Source organism: Mustela nivalis, assembly GCF_964662115.1.
Source record: "Mustela nivalis genome assembly, chromosome: 19".
Lineage (NCBI taxonomy): Eukaryota > Metazoa > Chordata > Mammalia > Carnivora > Mustelidae > Mustela > Mustela nivalis.
Window position 1 is genome coordinate 9,137,227 of NC_139038.1, and position 15,158 is coordinate 9,152,384.

General features: G+C 51.5%; 2 protein-coding genes across 15 annotated transcripts in view; one reads left to right on the forward strand and one right to left on the reverse strand.

The window, feature by feature from the left end:
- Positions 1–10,496, reverse strand: part of DTX2 (deltex E3 ubiquitin ligase 2) — a 35,784-nt gene extending 25,288 nt beyond the window's left edge. For 3 of the 14 annotated variants that reach the window (XM_082712571.1, XM_082712580.1, XM_082712576.1), the window contains exons 1-2: positions 10,343–10,494; positions 8,964–9,130 (exon numbers count right to left, since the gene is read on the reverse strand). Coding sequence is in view for 4 of the 14 variants with exons in the window: in XM_082712569.1 (XP_082568695.1) it covers positions 7,957–8,002 (46 nt within the window). In the remaining 10 variants the exon portion in view is untranslated. Of the gene's footprint in view, positions 1–7,956; positions 8,086–8,963; positions 9,131–10,101; positions 10,241–10,342 lie in introns of those variants that run through there. The other 11 variants (XM_082712582.1, XM_082712578.1, XM_082712572.1 and 8 more) reach the window with 10 other exon arrangements.
- Positions 10,497–13,768: 3,272 nt separating this feature from the next.
- The window catches only part of SSC4D (scavenger receptor cysteine rich family member with 4 domains), a 32,456-nt gene continuing 31,066 nt past the window's right edge, over positions 13,769–15,158 (forward strand). The window contains exon 1 of the mRNA XM_082712590.1: positions 13,769–13,825. The gene's annotated coding sequence lies outside the window, so the exon portion shown is untranslated. The remainder of the gene's footprint in view (positions 13,826–15,158) is intronic.

A 15,158-nucleotide genomic window follows, 5' to 3' on the forward strand; every position in this document is an offset into this window, starting at 1 on the left:
TATAACCACCTCAGCCATCGTGAAGCTGTACTTCAAAAACCTAATTTGTTTCGGCTCTTAATGACAGGGGCTATTGAGGGTGTCCTTAATTATGAAAATAATAATTACTATAATTGGCCATGGAAAAAAAAAACCTCCATCTGGAACTAAACACCTACAATAAGGGACTTCTTAAAGAACTTACAGTATAACCTAATGATGGAATAGGAATCCTCAAAGATGTTTATAAAAGGCTTACGGACCTAGGATAATGCACACGACAAACACGAAATACAGGACACAGAAAAGCACCGGCTCCACTGTTGGCCAAGAAGGTGTGTCATTTACTGGGCACCTACTGTGGGGCACTCTGGTCCTCCAGGCTCTCTCATCCCTCAAACGCCCTTGAAGGTAGGGTGTGTCCCCCATTTTATAAGGGAGAGAACTGAGGCCAAAAGAAATAAAGAACTGAGGCACCCGGCTGGTTCAGTCAGAAGGGCGTGCAACTCCTGGTCTCGGGGTCATGTGCTTGAGCCTTACACTGGGGGTAGAGATTACTAAAAATAAACTTAAAAAAAAAAAAAAAAGAAAAGAAAAGAAAAGAAAGAAGGGGACGCCTGGATGGCTCAGTTGGTTAAGTGACTGCCTTCAGCTCTGGTCATGATCCCAGGGTTCTGGGATCTAGGCCCACATTGGGTTCCTTGCTCAGCAGGGAGCCTGCTTCTCCCTCTACCTGCTACTCTGCCTACTTGTGTGCGCATGCTCACTCTCTCTGTGTCAAATAAATAAAATTAAGTTAAAAAAAAAAAATGAAAGAAAGAAAAAAGGCTAGGGGCACCTGGGGAGCTCCATCAGTTAAGCATCTGCCTTCGGGCACACAGGGGACAGCGGCCAAGTCCCAGGATCCTGGGACCAAGCCTTACACAGAGCTTCCTGGGCAGGGAGCCTGCTTCTCCCTCTGCCCGCTGCTCCCCCAGCGTGTGCTCTGTCAAATAAATAAATAAAATCTTAAAAAAAAAAAGAAAAAAAGAAAAGAAAAGGTGTGCCTGGGTGGTTCAGTCAGTTAAGCATCTTTGGCTCCGCAGGGGTCCTGGGATCAAACCCCATGTCAGGCTCCCTGCTCAGTGGGGGAGCCTGCTTCTCCCTCTTCCTCTGCTGCTCCCCCTGCTTGTACACTCACTCTCTCTGTGTCAAAGAAAGAAAAGAGAAAGAGAGAAAATCTTTTAAATAAATAAATAAAGGCTGGAAGGAACAACTCTAAAATGTTAACAGGAGTGAAGGAATTATGGTTTGGTTTGGTGTGACCCCTTTGTGTACCTGTAAATGTTCCACAATGGTCATATTACTTCTTAGGATGAACCCAAAGTTACTTTTTTAAAGATTTTATTTATTTATTTGACAGACAGAGATCACAAGTAGGCAGAGAGGCAGGCAGAGGGAGAGAGGAGGAAGCAGGCTCCCTGCTGAGCAGAGAGCCCGATGTGGGGCTCGATCCCAGGACCCTAAGATCATGACCTGAGCCGAAAGCAGAGGCTTTGACCCACTGAGCCACACAGGCACCCCACCAAAGTTACTTTTTTAAAAAATATCAACAACTTTGACCATGAGAAAAATCTTCTTGCTTTCCTTCACATTCTCTTGCCGGATTTAGCTGCAAATCCTGTCCACGGGCGCCGCGCTGAAGCACAGCGGACTGCGGCTGTCCTACCGCAGACGCACTGTCACACAAAAGAAAAAAGTTACATGTGTCCCAGAGTCTTCCTATCCACAGAGGATTTAGAAGAGCTTTAGAACAAAAACTGAGCTGACACGAGAATCTTAACGAAAATCACCCTGCCTAACTGTGGGCCTCCAGGTGGGGAAATCACACAAGCGGATCCCACAATGGCTGCGGCCTCTGGGAAGCGGGCTCCGAGTGTGGGGGTTTTGGGTTCTTTTAAAGATTTTATTTATTTATTTGACAGAGAGAGACAGTGAAGGAGAGAATACAAGCAGGGGGAGTGGGCAGAGGGAGAAGCAGGCCCCCATAGAGCAGGGAGCCTGATGCGGGGCTCGATCCCAGGATCCTGGGATCATGCGCGACCTGAGCTGAGAGCAGCGCTTAAAGGCTGAGCCACCCAGGTGCGCCCCAAGTATGCTTTTTAAGGCAGTGCTCAGGCTGAGTGATCATCACCTTGCCAACATGTGAGGACCCCATTCCATTCGTCCAAAGCCCACCGAAATATGTACTGGCTTCATGCATGCCTGGGCTCAGTGGTTCACCTTCCCATCCACTCAGACACGGTGGCCGGCCCCCAGCCTCCACTGTCCCGAGGGGGATGGAGATGGTGGTCAGAAGCCACGCACAGACAAGCGCGCCCCACCCTTGGTGACTTTGGGACAATCAGCTTCCCACTCAGGCGCTGGATGGGTTTTCCCCAGAGTCTGATGAGCACGGGGAATCTATTTGCAAATGGGATGGCAAGCTGCCCACTGATATGTAAAATGCAAGAATGCGGTATGCTCTGGACACAGAAATGGCCTCCACACCCACTTCTCCAGCGGCCCAGGATGCTCTCCTGCAGAACGGAAGAGTTCTGGGGAGCACGGACGGGAAGCCAGCGGCCTATTTCCTAAGCCGCCTCTCCTTCAGGGCCTTTCCAAGAAGCTCGGCCTGAAACTCCACACCCACCAGCTGACACGAGGAGAATGACCTTCCAAGACCTCGGGACAGCGCAGCCAGCCACCCGGGGCCCTGGCAGGAAGCCTTCCCAATGACCCGGGAGAGGCCACTCCTGCACACAAACACGGCTAAGAAATGCCCTACCTGACTAGAAATGTTGCTTTTAATGCAAATTTATAACAATGGGACATTATTGTTTTTGCCTATCAAAATAGTTTAAAAATTTTTTAAAAAAAAAGCTTAATTTCAACAATTTGGTACCTGCCGGACTACACAGAGTCCTCCCACCCCTGGGAAGCATAAACCCTTTCCAGGAAAGTGTGCTAATAGGTATGGAGTGGTTTAGAAATGTTCACTTGCGGGGCACCTGGGTGGCTCAGTGGTTTAAGCCTCTGCCTTTGGCTCAGGTCGTGATCTCGGGGTCCTGGGATCGAGCCCCACATCGGGCTCTCTGCTCAATGGGGAGCCTGCTTCCTCCTCTCTCTCTGCCTGCCTCTCTGCCTACTTGTGATCTCTGTCTACCAAATAAATAAATAAATAAAATCTTTAAAAAAAAAAAAATGTTCACTTGCTTTGACCCCGTACTCTATCTAAGGAGATTGTAGAAAACCTCTGGCATAAAGATATTTGTCATATTTTGACCAGGTAAGAGAAGCGTACAGGAAATTCCACGGAAACCCACTGAAGTGTTTACACCGGCTGTCTGTCAACAAGAGGAACCGTAGAAGGCCTCTGGATTGACTTTCTTACCTACTGAGCGCTTCACATTTTCTAAAGTGGGAAAGTATTACTTCCGTTACGAGCAACATATCTCTTTCAAATGCCCAGCACTTTTTTTTTTTAACATTTTATTTATTTATTTGACAGAGAGAGAGATCACAAGTAGGCAGAGAGGCAGAGAGAGGGGGTGGGGGTGGGGATGCAGGCTCCCCACTGAGCAGAGAGGACCCTGAGACCATGACCTGAGCTGAAGGCAGAGGCTTAACCCACTGAGCCACCCAGGTGCCCCTGCCCAGCACTTTTAAAACACCATAAATATAAACCAACCCCCCACGCCACCACCGTGACTTAGCAGCATTACTCTGACAGCTGCTAACAACCCCAGGGCAGTTTCGCAAGCACACCTCCATGAAGTACCACGGCACCTCTTTGCCAGGACACATCCCCATCTCTGAGTTCCAAGCAAAGGCATAAAACAGACGATCCACGTCCCTGAACTACCGCAACAGGCAGGCACCGCAGAAGGGGCTTTTGTCTCAAACAGATGGCTCAGGCTGGTGCCACCCAGAGCACACCAGGTTTCTGAGAGACGGAAGGACGGGAATACTGATCTGTCCCTTACACACGGGGCTGCAGGACAGGAAGGGACAACTCCTCTTCTAGTGGGTTCCTGCCTGAGCCCTCCAGGGGCAGGTCAGAGCAGAACCTTCCAAAAAGGGCTCAGAAAGCCAACAGGTGGGGCACCTGGCTGGCTCAGTCAGTTGATTTCAGCTCAGGTCATGATCTCAGGGTTGTGAGATCATGCCCAACCTCAGGCTCTGTGCCGAAGCGGGGGTGGGGGGTGCTTTTTTGGGATTTTCTCTCTCCCTCTGCCCCTCCCCCTGCTGTCACTAAATAAATAAATACATAAAAATCAAGCCATCAAGGGTGGCCAGGGGGCAGGCCCTAGCAAACTTCAATTCCCTGGAGCCAACCTCCTCCACGAGCACAAGAACCACTATGCTGATCTTTCTCTGCTAGGAGCGAGGTGACCACTAGCAGCTTTTCAGGACAGAGCCCTGGGCCCCAGACCTCCCCAGGGGGTCAAAATGGGGGAGCCGTGGAAGCAGTGGCAGGAGTTACAGCAATGGCCACCAACCAAGGGCTTACAAGGCACCACACGCTGAGCACCTTACACGGGTTCTTGCTCAAGCCCTGTGGTCCCAGGCACGGGTCTTCGCTTGACTCTACAGATGAGGACGGGAGGCAAGAGAAGATAAGCAACCTGCCCAAGAATCCACAGGCCTAAGGCAACCCAAATCTGTTTCCAGAGTCCACACCAAGACAGAACGGGTACGCTGATGCTGGACACGTCGGCCTGCCGGATAGGTTTTTCCTCACTAACACAGTTTCCAGGTTTTTTTGTTTTGCTGTTTTTTGAAAGTGAGCTGTTGTTTAAAAATTGGAATAGTCACCATTAAAAAAAAAAAAAAATCCAAATTTCCAGCTTCTGGAAAGCAGAAAAACTGGCAACATTTGCAGTGCTGACCTAGACACCTTACCCCTCCAGCAACAGCCAGTTGAACCACTGTGGTGGCTGGAACACACTGGTCAGGTTACCAGTTACCATGATGCCCTGAGACAGTGGTCAGCAAGCTTTTCCCTACAGGCCGAAAGAGGATGGGTTCCAGGCTTTCGCAGAGCACTGGGTGTTTGAGGCAACTATGCAACTCTACCCCGAGAGTGGGAAACCGTCCATGGACGATGTGCAAACTAACTGGTTAGTCTACAGCTCCCCCGACACCCATCACCACGATGTCACCATCCTGGACCTACTCTCTGAGACAAATAATTCTCTGACTCCACTTCTCTGTCAAAAAGTAGGAAAGTGCCTCTCCCTCTACAGACATGTCTTTTCCCAGCAACTTAGGAGGAGCTACTGCTTGAGGTTCTCCACCCTGTGAAATCTTTCCTACACCCACTCCATTTTTTTTTTTTAAGATTTTATTTATTTATTTGACAGAGATCACAAGTAGGCAGAGGGGCAGGCGGGGGCGGGGGGTGGGGTGGAAAGCAGGCTCCCCCCGAGCAGAGACTTGCAGGGCTCGATCCCAGGACCCTGGGATCATGACCTGACCTGAAGGCAGAGGCTTTAACCCACTGAGCCACCCAGGCACCCCAGAAGGGGGCTCTTCTAACAACCAATGTCCATGTAACATCTGAACCCAAGTGTCTACTGGCCCTCCACTAGGACACAGGGTCCTAAAGGCAAGGACTAAGGTCAGGAAAAGAGGTATTAAACGAGACACAGAGGGGCACCTGGGTGGCTCAGTCCGTTAAGTGTCTGCCTTCCGCTCAGCTCATGATCCCAGGGTCCTGGGATCGAGCCCCGCGTCGGACTCTCTGCTCAGCGGGGAGCCTGCTTCCTCCTCTCCCTCTGCCTGTTACTCCCCTTGCTTGTTCTCTCTCTCTCTCTCTGACAAATAAATAAAACCTTAACAAAAAATAAAATAAATGAAATAAACACGACACAGAACACTGACTACAAAAGAAAACAGCAACAAAATTTCACTACGTTAAAATTAAGAATGGTTCAACAAAAGATGGCTTAAATAAAGAAGAAAAAAGAAAACATTCACAATATGAACAAACAGACCAAAATCAAGAATCTGTAAAGAACCGTTACAATCAATAAATAACGAAATGTTGGCAAAAATCACGAGCAAATATTTCACAGGAAACACGTATGCCAACGAGCTTATTTTTATCCCATGTCAGGGTCAGGCACACAGAAATCACAATCCCAAAGATCCCGTTTTATACCCATTCCATCGGCAAAAATAAAGTCGGCCTGCAGAGAGGGACGGCAGGAACGGGAACACACACGCTGGTACAACCACTTGAGAAAACAGTCTGGCTTTGTCTGTGAGAGCGGCGCCTTTATCTACCCTATCACCCAGCAAAAAGTTCATATCCAAGAACACCTTCTGCACATGTGCTACCGATGTGCCTGGAAACGTCCAGAGCAGCACATTTGCAATAGCAGAAATCTAGGCACAATTTCGTGCCCATCAGCGGGAGATTAGATGCATGACTGTCCTGTATTCCCTCCGCGGATTACTCGGCAGTGAAAACAAATGAACCAGAGGACGACAGGCGATAATTCAGATAAATCTCAACAATGTATTTTTTTTTTCCCCTTAGAAACACACAGGTATGATAAAACTGCCCGAAAGCGAGGGGATACTGGTTAGCTCAGGATGGGGAGAAAGATCAAAGGATTACACGTATACTTTCCTTTCAAGCTTTTGGTTTGGGTCAATGGAATGCAGGGGCTGGCTACCTTCATTAAAAATCCCTTAGGAGGGGCGCTTGGGTGGCTCAGAGGGTTAAAGTCTCTGCCTTCGGCTCAGGTCATGGTCCCAGGGTCCTGGGATCAAGCCCCACATCAGGCTCTCTGCTCATCGGGGAGCCTGCTTCCCTTCCTCTCTCTCTGCCTGCCTCTCTGCCTACCTGTGATCTCTGCCTGTCAAATAAATAAATAAAATCTTTAAAAAAAATCCCTTAGGCAATAAATAAAAGCAAGCCACGCGTGAACGGTGATGAGTGTGAATTAACCCAGCTCTGTGTTTACCCAAGGTAAACATTAAAACAAACACATCTTATCCCAAGAACCAAGCACTAGCCCTGGCACCCAGTTTCTGTGGAGCCCGTGGCCCCATTCCTGTTGGCCCCTTGGGCACCTTCCATGTCTGAAGCCTGACTCACCTTCCTTCCTAATTCTGCTTCCCCGCCGGAGTCCCTGCCCCAGGCAGTTAGGAGAAAAACCTGGGTTTCTCGCTCTTCACCCCCTTTCCCTGATAGCCCTGCAGCTGCCATGGCTGCTCTGTCCTCTCTCCTCACCTCCTCAGCACCCCCTGCTGCCAGCATGGGCTTCAGACCTGAATGCCTCTCACCCTGGTAAGTATTCTCTTCCAGCTGGCTTCTCCAGCGATCCCTCCTGGTCCACCTGAGAGCCACGTGCAAGACCGAGTCTCCCAAAGTATACTTCCGGAACACATTTCAAGTTCCTTGGGTTGACACTGAAAGCCCATTGCGATCTGGTCCCTCCCTATCACCAGTATTTGCCAGCGTGCTTGCCTTCAGTACCCTCTTTTGGTCTACACCTCCCCTTCCCCAACCCAACTGTCCCCAACAGTTTAAGTGACAACGCCCCCCCTCCTCCCCGCATACACCCAGCTGTCCCACCTCCATGCCTTGGCTCCATGCAGAATTTGCCCACCTGGCCACTCGTCCTCCCTCTACCCATCCTTCCAAGACCCAGTTTAAAGAGCAGGGCCATGGGTGCCCAGGTGGCTCAGTTGGTTAAGCGACTGCCTTCAGCTCGGGTCATGATCTCAGGGTCCTGGGATCCAGCCCCACATCGGGCTCCCTGCTCAGTGGGGAGCCTGCTTCTCCCTCTCTCTCTGCCTGCTGCTCTGACTGCTTGTGCTCTCTCGCTCTCTCTGTCAAATAAATAAATAAAATCTTAAAAAACGAAACGAAACAAAACAACAGTTTCAACAGCACGGCCATGATGCCTCAAGGCACCCAACTGAAAGAAAACACCCTCTTACCAACTTCCACAGCCCTTGTCTGCCCGGCACGGTTCTCCACGTCCATTCTATCTCTTTAAGGAGGCTATCAGCAAACTGAAGGCAATGTCTCATGTCTATTCCCCGTCTATCAGAAGCTGGCGTGGTGTAAGCTAAGAGTCACAAACAGCATAATCCGGTCTAATCCATCCCGTACTTTCCAGCCCCTGAGCTCGTTTAAAATGCCCTCATGGAATTCTGCTAAAATCCTGCTCCCCAGAGCCTTGGCACCGCCCACAAAACCCTCCACACTCAGCCCTCTGCCTACCTCACCGCCTCCTCGACCCCACGCCCAGCCCTAGTTGGCCCAGCCACAGGGAGCTACTTCCGGTGGCCTAGGCGCACCAGGTAACTTCCGGACTCTGCAGACGCCAACTCCTCTGCTGGGCTTCTCCCCTCCTTTTCAAGTCCTACCCCTTCACAACTCACCTTAAGCTATCCTCTTCCGGAACCTTCCCTCCTACCGCTTCCTGAACAAATGGGGTTAGCAGACCGGGGGTCTGGGGCTCTGCCCTGTGATTCCTCCTGCCTCAACACACAGCACACCGACAACACCTTGCCACCGTCTACGGTCCGTCTGTCTGTTCCACCAAATGATGACCTCCAAGGTGACAGAGCCCTTGTCGCTCATCAGGGTGCCCCACCGCTGGGTACAAGGCTTGACACAAAGGAGGCACCCAGTTGTGTTCGTGCAACAAAAGAAATACCAATTTCCAGTTCAGATGCAGAAATCATGACTTGCGTCCCTCACCCCGTAAAGCTCTGCCTTGAGTGGAAACTGTGGAAAGCATCTTCTAGGACTGGTTAAACAGGAGAAGCCCTTGGCAAGAAAGCACTTGACTTTATTTGAGACAGTTGGCAATCAACACTCGACTCCCAAGGCCGACTTTCATCGCGGAGGCCTCAAATTCTACCCTCCCTGGGCTCCACCTCTTCTACTGAAAAACCAGACCCAGAAGCCAGCAATGAGACGTCCCCGTGGCTCTTACCTTTTCTCTCGGGAGGGCCGGCACCAACTGTCTCTTCTCGACGAAGACACTAGATCCTTAGGAGGAGTGACTTGTTTGAGTTCCCATCTTGACAGAAAACGCCAACCACAGAAACTGAGCAAATCGGAAAGCCTTGGGGACTCGGCCAGGCGAATTCCAGGGCACCTCTGCCAACAAGGAAAAAGATGATCGGGTTTTAAATTGAGAAACGGCAGTCAGTGAAAACGAATGCACAGATGTTGGGTCTGTGCGCCGCGGCTGGGGCCTGGAAACCACCGGATTTATTTTCCAACAGCCTGGGCAGGGCAGAAGGTACAACCAACAGTCTCCCTCTCTATCTGCTCAATAATCAAGGAGACGGAGGGGAAAAACAACAACAACAAAAAAACGAACACATCAGCTCTTTCACGGGAAGGCGTAAACAGACTTCAGAATAAGCCAGCGTACAGTAGTGTTAAGTATCCAGGATAATGAGCACACCAGAGAGGGTAAAAGTTGGCCCAAGGTCACACAGCGCATGAGCAGGAGACCTCGTTATCGTGAGCACGATGGTAAAGCCTGACTTTGGCTCCCAGAAAGTCCGCCTTAAAAGAACTCTATTGACGAGTCAGGATGGCAGGCAGAAATATTCCGAGTTAATTCTTAACGGTCCAAGCGCCTGTGCACACACTATTTCCATTGTTACCGGCACTTAGGGAAGTGGAACCAGTGTGGAGGGGAGCAGCTGGCTGGAGGGGAGTTGGGGGGCGGGGGGGGGACCCACGAAAGGGCGGCTTCAGAAAAGAGCGTCTTCTGAACCCTCTTCAACATACATTATGCACCCCTCAAAAGTTAACCCAGGGCCCCAAGAAACAGGAGTTTCCTGGCGGGGCGACCCCTACTTGAGGCGAGGGAAGCGGAGTTCGGAGGCAAACTCTTCCGAAGTCCAGCCCCGGGCTCTAGCGAGGCGTCCACCCGGAGGCAGAGCCCAGCAGAACCCACACCGCGAACCACGCAGCTCGGTGGCAATATCCCTACCGCCCTCGACCCCCGCCCTGTGGGAAAAGGGGTACCCTCCTCGCGACCGCCCCAAACTCCCAGGGTCTGCGCCCCTCCCCCTTCCAGCCCTTCGCCTTCCACCCGGCGTCCACCCTCGCACCCAGCCCTGTCCCAAGCTGCCAGCGCGTCCGATTTCCCCAGCTCCCGCCTCCTGCTGCCCCAGCGCCGCGGCGGGTCCTCCCAATCCCCCCGGACCTCACCCCGGGGCTCGTCCCCGGCCCGGCCCAGCCCGCCCTCACTCCCACGCCCGCCCCCTTCCGGTCCCAGCTCGGCTCCGTCTCCCCCGCGTCCCCGGGACCCCAGCCCTGACGACAGGCAGATGGCCTGCCCGCCCCTCTCACCGAAGCTGAGGAAGGCGAGGGGGCAGGCGGAGGGCACCGCCGCGCTCGGGCTACAGCTCGGGTTCGGCCTGGGCACGGCTCCGACTGAAGCTCCGACTCTGAGGAGGTAGCCAGAGTGAAACTCGGCGTCGCAGCTTCCTAGCGCTCGGGTGCGCGTGCGCGGGACGCGCGGCCTTCTGGGAAATGTAGTTCCGTGGGGGTGGGGGGCGGGGCGGGACCCAACCCAACACGCACCTGTTCAGGTGTATGCATTCTTCCTTCTTAGTCTGCTCACTCACTGACTTCCTTCATTAACTTATTGACTCATTTTAGATAGTCTTTACCGTACATATGTGGTGCCAGGCCCTGTGCTGGGCACTGGGGATTAAAACATGAATCAGAAACTTGGTTTCTCTCCTTGGAGAGCTTCATCTCTACTTGGGGAGACAGACACTCAAACACGTAATCACAGTTCAGGGGGATAAATGTGTTTAAGCACAAGAGCTGGAGCGCAAAGGGTGTGGTTAATTTGGGGGGGGGGTGGCGCGGTGTCAGGGAGACATCACAAAGGGGTCGGACGCCTGAGTTGGATTTTGAGGCACATACAGGATTTGTCAGATGGAGTACAGGGACGTTCCTGCAAAGGAAGAGAGTTGTGAAAGTGCTTGACGCATTCAGGAAGCAGAGAAACGTTCCCTGTGGCCAGGGCAGGAGAGGACACAGAGGGGCTGAGGACAGAGAAAATAGATTAGAATGCACCAGAATATGAGTGTGGGGAGCTGGCTGGGTGAGATCATGATTGTCTTTAAATGCCCATGCAAGGAATTTAGGCAACTGGAGCCAATAGGAAGATTCAAGCAAGGGAATGACAGCCAGCGCTGCAGTTTAGAAGGATACCCTGTGTGGTAGGTAGAGGATAGGTTTAAAGGACAGAGAAAGGAGTGGGGAGACCAATTTGGAGGCTGTTGCTGTAGTCCAGATAGAAGGCCTGAACCAGGATGGTGACTATTCTTCTGGGATCACAGACCTCCTTTACAGAGCTAAAGAAAGCTATTCCCAAAATATGCTCAGACAGAAATGTTCACACCCGTGTACATACAGGTCACACATACAGTCTTGCACACAGTTTCAGGGAGTTTGGAGTTCTTTGAATCTTGGACTAAAGTTGAGTATCTTTACATAATATAATGTCACTCAGATTTCATCAGGGATTTAAGGAAGAGACCTCTCCTTCCACCCCTACCCCCATCACTCAGTTCAAAACTTTATTTTATAGAAAAGCGGGGAAAGGGCGCCTGGGTGGCTCCGTGGGTTAAGCCACTGCCTTCGGCTCGGGTCATGATCTCAGGGTCCTGGGATCGAGTCCCGCATCGGGCTCTCTGCTCAGCAGGGAGCCTGCTTCCCTCTCTCTCTCTCTCTGCCTGCATCTCCGTCTACTTGTGATTTCTCTCTGTCAAATAAATAAATAAATAAATTTAAAAAAAAAAAAAAAAAAAAAGAAAAGCGGGGAAAAAATGGGGCACCTGGGTGGCTCAGTGGGTTAAAGCCTCTGCCTTTGGCTAGGGTCCTGATCCCAGGGTTCTGGAATCGAGCCCCGCATCGGGCTCTCTGCCTCGTATGGAGCCTGCTTCTTCCTCCTCTTTCTCTTCCTCCCTCTCTGCCTACTTGTGATTTGTCAAATAAATAAAAGCTTTAAAAAAAAAAAGAAAGAAAGAAAAGGAAGCCAGAGAAGGGGACTAATCCACCCAAAGTCAGTGAAACGGGGGAACGAGTGCCTGTGGCGGGCCCACTTCTGGGACCCTAGGCCAGGACTCTTCATGACCCAGGACCCGACTTTGAGGATATAAGCCTTGAGTCTGGGGAGGCTCCAAAGTCAGGTTCTCCCCCATGATGCCAGCCCTCTTTCTAGAACTGAAGGGTGACTTTCTAGCTGTGACTTACACTAGGTGAGAGCAGCAGTGGCTACAGGTTAGAAGGGGGACATTTCCTTTCTCTCAGAATCTCCGTATTCTGAGCCCAAACCATCTACATTTCCAAAGCACCTAGTATGTGGCAAGCACTAAACATGCATCATCTCATAGTAAATCCTCTCCATGAGGTAGGTACTAACATCATCCTCTTTTTTTTTTTTTTTTTTTTTTTTTAAGGTAGGCTCCACGTCCCACATGGGGCTTGAACTCACAACCTTGAGATCAGGAGTCACACACTGTACTGAATGAGCCAGCCAGGCGCCCTCTCGTTATCCTCATTTTAAAGATGGGGACACTGAGACGGTTTAAGCGATGTGTCTAAGGTCGCAGAGCTAGCAACTGGCAGAGCTGGTCGTGTCTAAGCCCAGACTTGAGCAGCCCAATATGACTGGCCTCTTTGGGGCATGGTGGGGGTGGGGAGGGTGGAACAGAAGAAACGGTCTGAAGCATTAGAAAAGCCTTCCCACCCTGAAAAGAATGGGACCAGTATGGGAGCCAGGGACAAGGCCAAGGTAGAGAAGTTTCCCAGAAGCAGGAAGTAGGACAGAGCCGGGAAGGCTGGGTGCATGGAGTGTGTTCCCATGAGGTGGCGCAGGCAAGAAAAGGGGAGGGGAGGGGCGCCTGGGTGGCACAGCGGGTTAAGCTTCTGCCTTCAGCTCAGGTCATGATCCCAGGGTCCTGGGATCGAGCCGCGTCCCGGGATCGAGCCCAGCATCAGGCTTTCTGCTCAGCAGGGAGCCTGCTTCTCTCCTCCCCCTCTTCCCCCTCTGCCTGCCTGTCTGCCTACCTGTGATCTCTGTCAAATAAATAAATATTTTTTTTAAAGGGGGGAGAGGGGAGTTTCAGTCAACAAGTTGGGTGTACGGTAGGGAGGCAAGCAAATCTAGACATCTGGGTAGAGATAGGGATTCGGGAGTCACGGACAATGTGATGGAGATCACCTGGAAAGACCACGGAAGATAAGAAAAGGTGAGTCCAGGGCTAAGGAACACTGACTTTTGAAGAACAGAGGAGAGCTAGAAGTGTCCAGAAAGCAGGCTGGACTGTGGGGGGAGCCCGGCGTGAGCGTGGTGGCAGAGAATCAAGAAGAATGTCCCACAAAGGCGGCCCCCAGTGTGACAGACACTTCTGAGAGGCCCAACAAGGTAGTCTGCTGGGAGGGGTGCCTATTCCAGAACCCAGGGCCCCCGCCTCCTAGTTCTGGGCTCTGTCATATCTTGCAGTCTTCAGGAAATGCCCCCAAGCCTCCAGCTTTGCCACAGGAAGGCCACTGGGGACTGGACTGGTTTCCACAAGAATCATGGGCTCGAGCATGTAGATGCACTTAGAGGTCTGTGGCTGGGAAGGTTGTACAGTCCGGGAGTGCAGCCTGCTCTTCCAAGAACCACCTTTGTGTGGCACACATCAGGGCAGGGGGCGGAAGAGGCTGTACCGGCATGTGCAGAATGAGGCTGCTTACGTAAGGTCGCCCGTGACCGGATGTGCCAGGAAGGACACTAGCCAACACAGTCACGTCTGATGAGCAGGAGAGCAGGTGACTTTCAATTTCTTTGTCCTCTACTTGCATCATTTGAGTGTGTCCCAAAGAATAGTTTCCTTTTTTATAACCTGAAAAGAAAGACTATTTTTATTTGGGAAAAATAAAGAGTTTGGGTCGTGAAAAGAAGCGAAATAGGGCAACAGCAAGAGGAAGAATGTGGCGGGGGAGGGAGAAAGGGCATGGACTTTAAATTTTTAGGTCCCGGGGAGTGAGTGTGCTGCATTCTGAGGCTGCAGCGGGATGTCCGAGGGGAGCCAGAAAGGAGGGAATCCGGGATTGGCCACTTGCAGACTGAACTTTAAACCAATGTCCGTGGCAAAGGACCGGAAGCAGTAGGGGGATGGTTAAATGACCTTGGAACATTAGTTGGAAGAATGAGGAAGAGTCACAGGAGCTAATAGAACGGTGGCCAAGAGCTATTGTTAAGTAAAAGAAGGAACTTAGAGAGCGTAGAGAGTGTGCACCTGTTTGTGTGCTTGGCTTGAAAAATATGAGCGTGCCCCTCCCCCCCCCCGTCCATATACACACACACACATACACACACTACAGAAGGGAAGGTTAGGGATGCCAGGCAGAATGCTCCTAGGAGAGGAGCTGCCACATTCCTGGCATTGGCTCTCTGTCCTAACAAAACCGTCTGCCCAGAAGGGGAGCTTTCTTGTTGTCGTTGTTGTTTTTCATGTCTCAAAGACTGGAGCTTGTGCCATCGCCCATAGGCCTCCGAAGGCTCCCTAGCAACTGCGAATGACGTGGCCCGAGAAAGAATGTGGCTCTTGGCCACAGAATGGGGAGAGATGGTAGCCAAAGAAACTTAATTTTTTTTTCTTCCCCAGAAAGTCCTCAGACTCCACTCCAGGGGCCAGGCTTTACTGCTTCCGAAGGTTCCAATCCTGGAACCGGCCCCCAGCTCACCCGGGGAACAAGAAAAGATCAACGTAAATGTGGGAAAAGGCTAGACGCGGGGGCCCGGCCTCTCCGCTAAGGGGCTCGAGCACTTTCTGATGTTTTGCTTGGAAAGGCAGAATTTTGTTGCTTGGTGCCTCGGCTAATTGGTTTCCATCTGACACTCGGGGGGGGGATTGTCTGATTAGAAGCCACAGCTGCCTGGCTCATTATTTCTGATTAATAGACAGCACCTGGCATCTCTGGGCAACCGTGCCCGCTCAGGCCCCAGGTGTGACCTACACAGCCAACAAAGGCATGATGACTTTGCAGCCCCAGGAGTGAAGCCCCCTAAAAGCATTATCTTATGTCCGTCCTGGCCCCTTGGAACGTGTTTTGAACTGGCTGGTCCTTTTTGCTGGTTCCCTTGCTGCAGAGTCTGAAA